This window comes from Equus quagga, chromosome 13 (assembly GCF_021613505.1).
Source record: "Equus quagga isolate Etosha38 chromosome 13, UCLA_HA_Equagga_1.0, whole genome shotgun sequence".
NCBI classification, from domain to species: domain Eukaryota; kingdom Metazoa; phylum Chordata; class Mammalia; order Perissodactyla; family Equidae; genus Equus; species Equus quagga.
Genome location: NC_060279.1, coordinates 33,542,903 through 33,551,701, shown reverse-complemented (window position 1 = coordinate 33,551,701; position 8,799 = coordinate 33,542,903). Strand labels below are relative to the sequence as shown.

At 40.6% G+C, this 8,799-nt stretch overlaps 1 protein-coding gene across 1 annotated transcript; it reads right to left on the bottom strand.

The window, feature by feature from the left end:
• Positions 1-5,979: 5,979 nt before the first annotated feature.
• PIGM (phosphatidylinositol glycan anchor biosynthesis class M) lies at positions 5,980-8,072 on the bottom strand. The gene has a single exon (XM_046682615.1). It carries the CDS (start codon positions 7,939-7,941, stop codon positions 6,670-6,672), a length of 1,272 nt encoding a protein of 423 aa, XP_046538571.1. The 5' UTR covers positions 7,942-8,072; the 3' UTR covers positions 5,980-6,669.
• Between the last annotated feature and the right edge of the window lie 727 nt (positions 8,073-8,799).

The window sequence follows — 8,799 nt, the reverse complement described above, 5'->3', positions numbered from 1 at the left end:
GAAAGCAGCAGTAAGTTTGGCTCCAGAAGATCTGGCTTCTGGCCTTGTCTCATGTACTAATTCTGACTTTGGGCAAAGTGCGTATCTTCTGAGCCTTAGGGTTCTCATCTGTGAAAATGAGATTTAAAAAAATCCTCACATCTCAAAATAATGTGTAGAAGTGCTTTGTAGCATTGCTCAAATATAAGTTGTTTATACGTGTACATTTCCCCTTTCTTATAAATTAACCTGTGCTCAAAACGCAGGAAAAAAATAGGTTGAACCCAAAGTTATTGCTTTATAGGCCAGTACAAATAAATGTTAATTGTATGTTTCAACTAACATTCATGTTGTTCTACTAGATGCTGTGATTTATACTCTGGCTGCTCCTTGCTCGCTCCATCAGTTATACTCTCTTCTTGCCGTACTTTAAACATGCCAAGCTCATTCCTACCTCAGGGCCTTTGCACTGTTATTCACTCAGCAAGGCATACTCTTCCCCAGATAGTTGCATGAATATCTTCACTTCCTTCAGGTCTCTGCTCAAGTGCCACCTCATCAGGATGCCTTCCCTAAGCACTTTATCTAAAACAGCACCCACTCCTCTCCTCACTGCCATCACTCTCTACTTCCTTAGTGTGCCATATTTTTCTTTATGACAATCATCACAATCAGGTATTGGGTTATTCCTTGCCGCCCATGAAAATGTAAGCTCCATAAAGAGTCTTTTTCTCACTCACAGCTGCATCCACAATGCCTAGAACAATGCCTGGCACATAGAAGATACTCCAAGCATTTTGCTAAGCAGTTTGCTAAATAAACAACATTTGGTAAATAAATGAAGTTTTTCACTGTAATCACCTATCATCATACAGTATTAAGAGACTTGCAAAATACAGACAAATTAGAATCAGAAGACCTAGTCTTGCCATTAACAAGCTATTTGGCCTTGGAAAGTCGCTTGTTTCCGAGCCTCAATTTTCTTATCTGTAAAATAGGAATAGCAATATCCTCTGCTTACCCATTTTACGAATCACATGATTGTTGTGGAACTCAATGGGGTCTCATATAGCATTTTATTAATAGGGTATGTTTCTGTCTTTCTGTTACCTCTTCAAGAGCATGGACCTTGTCTTACTCATCATTTGGAGGACTTGGCACAGGGCCTGGATCTATAAATAATTCCCAGAAGACTGGAGAGCAAAGGTAGTTAAAAATTTCCTTTGTGAAATGAATTAAGTTTCAAATATTCATGCTTCAAATTATTTTTAAATAGTCACTATAAGTGTCATTTCATTTTACATAGCAGACATAATTAGCAAAGTGTCTGAGCAGCTAGGAATATTCCCATTTAGTCTGGTTTTTGTTCAGGATAATGAATATGAATGCTTGTTTTGACTAAATGAATGGTTCTCCTGGATCAGCACTAAATAAATGCTTGTGCTATTCTGATGCTTCTGACCCAGGCAGAAGACATGTGCTTCCATCAACAGAGCAGCAACCCTCGAATGACCCCTCAACACAATGGAGAAAAGAAGTGCTGTGTAACTTAGGGGCATGAGTCAAACCCCCAACTACTTAGTCGGCTAACGTATGACAGGAACACACAAATACAAAATTGTCAAGCCAGAACCAGATGTCTGAAAAATCTATACGTACATTTTCACATATAACTACTATCCTTTCAAAAAATCAGATTAAGGTTAGAAGACATAAAGTTACAGTACAGGTAGTTAAAACAATTATTTAGTATGAATCCAGGTTCTTTTCCTATATCCGTTAGACTGGAGAAAAAAAGCTAAGTCTAGACTCCAAAAGGAGCTCCTTCTTTAAAGGTTTATAAACAGATGTTAAAGCTGGGGAGGCAACAGGGAACAGCTTCTCTAGTGCCAGCATAAGCACTTTGGGTATATTAACTTTTAATCCTTACAAACATTTCTATGAGGATTGAATTAGCATCCACATATCACAGATAGAAAATTAATTTTTTCTAGATATAGGGATCATGCCCTGGGTCATGCACTGGAATTTGAATCCAAGCTCTCTGAATCTGTGCTCTCTTATGCCATACTGTCAGTCTAGGTCATGAATTTTAACTGTATGAATGCACACTGCAGAATGTACACTGTGAAGCAAGAGAAATTTAATAATGATCATCTACTTTTTGGAAATTACGTGACCATAATTTCCACAGCTTGATTTACAAACAGCTGGGCTAACATGTGGTTCAGCAAATCAACTTTTTAGCCAGGCTATGGAGCAAAAGGGCATTATGAAGTCAGCAGTAACAAAAATTATACAATTTGGTGAGAGGGTTTAGATGTGAGGGGGGTTATTAAAGGTCCGGAATCATTAAAGAGAAAAGTTTAGGAATGACAGAGACTTGCACAACTGCAAGAAAACTGCCCCTCAAGGAAATACCTACAAGATCAGGAATGACACGTTGATGGGCAAGACATTTGTTAGTTAGTGCCGAGTTCCCTTTATTTTGCAGCAATCTTCATCTGCTGGGTCTGGGAACTTTGGAAAAATTCAAAACATAGTATAGTGGAAAGAGTATGACATTTAGTCAGGCAAAACTCACTTCAAATTCTAGCCCTGTCACTTACTAGTCATTTAATCTTTGAGTCTCTTTGTTCATCTACAAAATGGGAGTATGATTATCAACTCTAACGTGTTGCTGTGAAAATTAAATGAAATTATATATGGCAGAAGAGGTCCCCAAATCAATTAATCATGAAAAGCCAGAACTGACCATCATCAAGATGTAAAACCAGTTAATCAGTTGTTGGGAGAAGGGAGTAGATATTAAGAATCCAAACACACATAATCATTTACCTGGAAAACTTCTTAGCGATGATTATTACACTATGTTTTCTCAGGAGGGAGACAGAAAGACTCGCACAAAAGAATTATTTGTTCAACTTTGATGGAAGGTAAATCCCTTTACTTCTCACTTTGTTTTAAAGACCAGGGAAAGATTTAAACTTCTTAATTATGGATTATCTATCATGCTGTTTCTGTCAGGGAATCTTTGTGATCCAAGAATGTCTGTTCTTTAAGATTAAACACAAAATAATTAGGGAAATTTGAAAATGGACAGGATGTTAAATTATATTAGATAACAATATTATAGTTTCATAAGAAAAGACTTTCTAGGAGATGGTGTGAAGTTCAATGATGTTTGCAACTTCACATGGTTCAAAGAGTTACGTATATATAAATAAATAAACATAATATATATAAATAAGAATATGGCAAAATGTTAACTGCTGAACTTAGCTGGTAAGCATATGGGTAATGTTTAAAACTGTTCATAATAAAACATTGGGGGAAAAAACCCAAGAAGTTGCGTTTAGGGACTGTCCCATGTGAAATCTCTCATCTTTTCCCTTTCCATTCATCATACAGATGGTTGAGGTGGGGGTGGTAGTGCAAAAAACAGCTGATAGAGAAATGTATTCAGCCATCAGTCAACTAACTAAAAGACAAGTTCTATGAAACTTTTGAAATAACGTTGTCACTTACAGAGTCAGTTAGCCAGATGGTGAGAAGTCAGTAACTAAAATCTATGGTTTCAAGAAAGATTCTTTTGTGTAGGGGTAGGAGTGAGTATTAGCCTTTCCAATGGACCTCATCCAGGGAATTTATCTAGAGATATTTAGGGACCACATTTTGAAGACATTAAGGCAACTACAGAAGAAAATAAGTTATGTAGTCCCCTCTAGGACACAGATAATCTTAAGAAGCATCCCTCATATGCTAATAAATAACGCTTATCTGTACGTGAGTAAACTGACCTTAAGGGATGGTCTGAGAACAAAAAGGATTATGTAGGAAATAAGCCAAAAATTTGTGTACAGCCAAAAAACTGCCGTACAATTTTACGGTGTTATTGAAGGACTAATAAAGAAACCAAAAGGATTGCAAGTGAAAAAATAAAGAGATTTTACGAAACCAGAAAACAAAAACAAATGAAATAAAAACCCCCAAGAGACAAAAAAAAAAACATTTCTTGAGTTAATTTACTAAATCTTTTGTAGCATATAACCTGCAAAAAACTCTGTGTGTCTTTTAAGAAATGTCTGCAGTCCTTTAGTAGAGAATTTCTTGCAGGGCTAGATCTGGATTTGAAGGTCCCTCCAAAGAGCCCAACAGAACTCCACTGACTTTTTAAGAATGTTAAGGGAACAATCTAAAACATGAAAAATGTTTAAAGTCTTATTTAGAACATTAAAAATTAGAAGCAGGGGCTGGCCCAGTGGCGCAGCAGTTAAGTGCACACATTCTGCTTTGGCAGCCAGGGGTTTGCCGGTTCGGATCCTGGGTGCGGACACGGCACTGCTTGGCAAGCCATGCTGTGGTAGACATCCCACATATAGAGGAAGATGGGCATGGATGTTAGCTCAGGGCCAGTCTTCCTCAGCAAAAAAAAGAAAAAAAAAAAAAGAGGAGGATTGGCAGCAGTTAGCTCAGGGCTAATCTTCCTAAAAAAAAAAAAATTAGAAGCAATCTGAAAGGTCTAACAGTGGAAGAACGATGCATTTACACTGTGAACACACATGTGATGGAATATTATTCAGCAATTTCAATGAAGTATAAAGAGTGAGCCACAAGAAAGAAAGAATGTTAAGGTAAAAAAATTAAGGAAATTAATAAGTAAATATACTTATGACTGTTAAAAAAATAGTCGGGAATACCAAAAAAACAATTATATTGGGATGCTGGAATCATATTTGTTTCCCTCCCCGCCAGCTCTATCAAATTTTTTTAAAAAGTTATTACTATAAAAGAATGAAAAAGGAAGGTAAGAATGCCATGGCTGGAAGGCCACTAGTTAAGTCACATACAAAGAGCCTCAAGATAAGACCTAACGTGAGATATGAGACTAGATATTATAAGAAAGGTCACTGTCCTCAACAATTAATTGTCTCTGCTATTTTCATTCAAACAGCAAGCCATGCAAAACCACCGATTCTTCCTTTTTTCCTAATGGTAGGTCCCAAAAGGCATCCATCAAAGAGCTGCCTAGAGCATTGCTGATTATGACCAGCCTTCAGACAGCTTATTCTCAAAGGCTTTTTCAGGTCTGATTTGACATGAAATATACTACTTTTCTGGAGTACTTTTTTTTTTCCTTTGGTGAAAGAACAATTATGTTTAGTTACCCATCTTTTAAAACCACAATTGTAAAATCCAACTCATATATTGCTACTGCATTTTAGAGGGTTAAGGAGTCCCCAACCTAGATAGGCTATGGTTAAAAAAAGAAAAAGAAATTTTTTTAGGTTGCTTGTTTGAAACTCAAAAAGCATTTTTTCCCAGAAATATTATAGTAATAAAGGAAATGGATCTGCCCACTAAGGCTTAATTTCCATAATCTCTCCCTCAATTTCCTGGCCTAGAAGACTAATGGTTACTTAGGATGCTTCCTATGCTTTCCTGGAGCCTCTCAGGCAGGTCTCCATTTCTACCACGGAATTTTCATAAGTGAGGTATTTTTCAGCTGGGAAATGCCTCGCTAACAATTTAATTTTCTATCACCTAAAATCTTCTAATATTAATTTTCACAAAACAGATAACACTTGACTAACTTAAATTTTAGATGAAAAATAGTTTTTAGGGGCCAGCCTGGTGGTGTAGTGGTTAGGTTCATGCGCTTGCTTCAGTAGCCAGGGGTTCACAGGTTCAGATCCCAGGTACAGACCTACACACTGCTCATCAAGCCATGCTGTGGAGGTGTTCTACATAGAAAATAGTGGAAGATTGACACGGATGTTAGCTCAGGGACAATTGTCCTCAAGTAAAAAGGGGAAGATTGGCAATAGATGTTAGCTTAAGGCTGATCCTCCCCACCAAAAAAATATATATCCATATTTTTTTAGCAACCAGAAAATTAACAACAAAGGGGTATAAAAGAGCACTAAAATGTCCTAAGAGTTTGTGGACCTCAAACATCAAAAGCAAGATGCTGTTTTAAAATAGGTAACAACTCAAGCGTAAAGATGGATGAATTTAAATTTAATCCTTTTTGTATAAAACTAAATAGTACTCTAATACCACTGGCACTAAGTGCTGAAAAAATAAGCTATAAAGCAAATACATGAAACAGTATTACAATTTAAATTCTTTGGATTCTTTATCTTCTAAGCCCCCACTTTTAATACAGAATTAGCTTTCCCAATCTAAGCACAGTAGTATTCTTTAACACTTTACACGTAAAAGCAGTACTTAAAGGGCACTTTGTGAGTTTTCAGTTATCAGGAAAGCTTTAAAAGAAAAAGTGGGGGTTAAAAGACAAGACAGCTTCAGACAGTAGCAGAGTATAACTGGAACAAATACTGGCTTAGACCTTATGTCTCTGACTACGTTCCTCTATTTTTCTACAAAAACCTTTTAACGTCTGATAGTTTCATCAGCCTTTCCATTTTTAAACAAGAAACCTTTACTTCCCATTATATCCAAGATAAATGAGCCCTAAGATTTCCTAAAGGGTAGACCTCAATTGTTGAGTTCCCTTTACATATGGCAAACATTTGTTTTAATTTCTGTTGAGACAGGGTTTTACGCTCCAAAGTGAACTTTCACTAGAGTGCTTAGGATGTTCACGAAAATTTTCCAAAGCTCTCTTTTCTGGTCCATTCAGAACAATCGGAATCGATAGAAGCAACAGGAGAACTGGAGCATATATTAGTCATACTTGATTCTCTCTGTCAGCGGTTCGCCTTTGTAATGGGAAATAATTTGAATTAGGATGGAAGAGTTGATAAGAAGGAAGAACAAACCAGCTAACCAGATAAACAGAAAGGTGTTCTGTCCTTGAAACTCAAGAACATATGCAGGAGCCAGCCATAAGGCCTGCCCTATAAACCACAACAGCAGGAGAACTACAGCTCTTTTCCAGGGCATTCTCACTAGCGGCATCACAAGGGGCAACAGGCAGAGGTACCAAAGAAAGTACTGGGAGGTGCAGACTTTGTTAAAAGTCACAAAAATGGACGTATGGAGAAAACAACAAAAGACAAGGTCTCTGTAATAGGCGAAAGACACCGCCGAAAGCAAGATAAACTGTGGTAGGAACGCGGCAATTCCCAGAGAAAAACTCCACTTGCTCTCTGCAGTCAAATACAGCATGTAGAAGTACGGAGAAAAGTTGTGCCGGATATCCCGCCTAGTCAGGTGATACAGGTAGGTGTGCTGCAAAAATTCCCAACCATATTTATAGTAGAAACCAAAGCTCAGGGCGAAAAACGTGAGTCCAGCAACTCCTACGAAGAGCAGCAAAGCCCGATTACACAGCCTCTTCAGGAACTCGCACAAACGAGCTTTGAAAGAATACCGAGATTGACGGAGGCCCTCGTCGTTGTCGCGTTCTGGAAGCAAGTGGAGAGCTATGGGGAGGATATAGGTCACCGGATATATCTTCATATGCACGGCGAAACCATAAAACACGGCGGCACAGGCGACGAGTCTTTTTTCTATGAGGTACAGGGCCATAAGTACCAGGGAGGCGACGATCGCGTCCGCACTGCCCCGGCTGGATACCGCCATGGGGAGGGGGTTAAGAAGCCAGAACACACAGTAGCCGCAAGCCTGGCGGCGACCCAGCCCCTTAAGAAGCAGCAGGCGGTATTGGAGGAAAGCGGTGAGGAGGTCGCAGCTGATGAAGAGAAACTTTCCAAAGAGTTCATTGAGGTAGATGTTGGGGGTGAGGAGCCAACCTAGTAGCGGAGTGTAACGGTACGTCACCCTCAGATAAGGGGAGCGCCCTTCCGTGATGAAGCGCGCGGCGTCCGTGAACACCTGGTAGTCGATGTCTGTATACCGCACGAGCAGGGTCCGGTCCTGGAAAACCCCATAGAAAACCAGGGCGACTCGGGCAAGGAAGGCCACCCCAAACACCCCGAGGGGGGACACCCGCAGGTTCAGGAACCATTCTCCCCAATGCTTGGTCGGCACCATGATCTGCCTGCTCAAAAGCCGCTCAGCCCCAGTTCCAAACAGCCTTGGAATCTCTGACCTTCCCTTCGGTTCCTCGCCTCAGGCGGCCAGCGCATCTCCTACCAGTGGAGCTACCAACTGAAACAACTGCAGACGATCACTTCCGGCATGAAGCCCCGCCCCCGTCCTGCTTCCGGTCGCCGGTCCCGCGCCCGGCCCTCAGTGGCTCCAACTGGAGAATGTCCTTCCTCTGGATTGGCTGTCTCGGCTGCTTCCTCTGGCGGGGGCGGGATTTCCGGTCTGTGGAGCAGGTGACTTCCACTTGCCGGGAAGACCCGGGCTGGCTAGCGTTTTTAAGGCGCGGAGTGGGTTTTGTTTGTGAATGACTGCTTCGGTCGGCGGAGACGGACCTGTGAAACGAAGTGAGCTTCAAGCTACATTCCTCAGGCTTGAGCCGGAGACCTGAGAGTGAAAAATGTAGGAGTGAAGGAAAAAGAAACCTGAGATAGTTTCTCAGGCTTTCCTCTGCCGGCTCGCCGGTAATCCCGGGGGTCTGTTGAGGGCCGGGCTAAAACGAGTTGAAGGGGGCCCAGGGTGTGTATGTCCCGTGCAGTATTTGGGGTTTACTTATATTTTGAAATTGGTAGTTTCTCTAAATTCGAATTTAAATCGGCGGCCAGTGTTTTATCCGGCAACCCTAGGTGGAGGGGCGGAAAGGGCGGACAGGGAAGCTTCATAGATTTCCTCAGCTGTGTGGTGCCTCCATGCCTCAGCCCAGTTGTATTCGCCCTTCTTTCTGTCAAGGTTGCCTTCCCCTCCGCAGTCAGTAACTAACCCGTTAGACCTCGGCTGGAGCGTTAATTCCTAAAAGCATATCCT

Coding starts and splice junctions, on each gene's coding strand:
- PIGM (XM_046682615.1), bottom strand. CDS start 7,941: ATGGTGCCGACCAAGCATTGGGGAGAATGGTTCCTGAACCTGCGGGTG.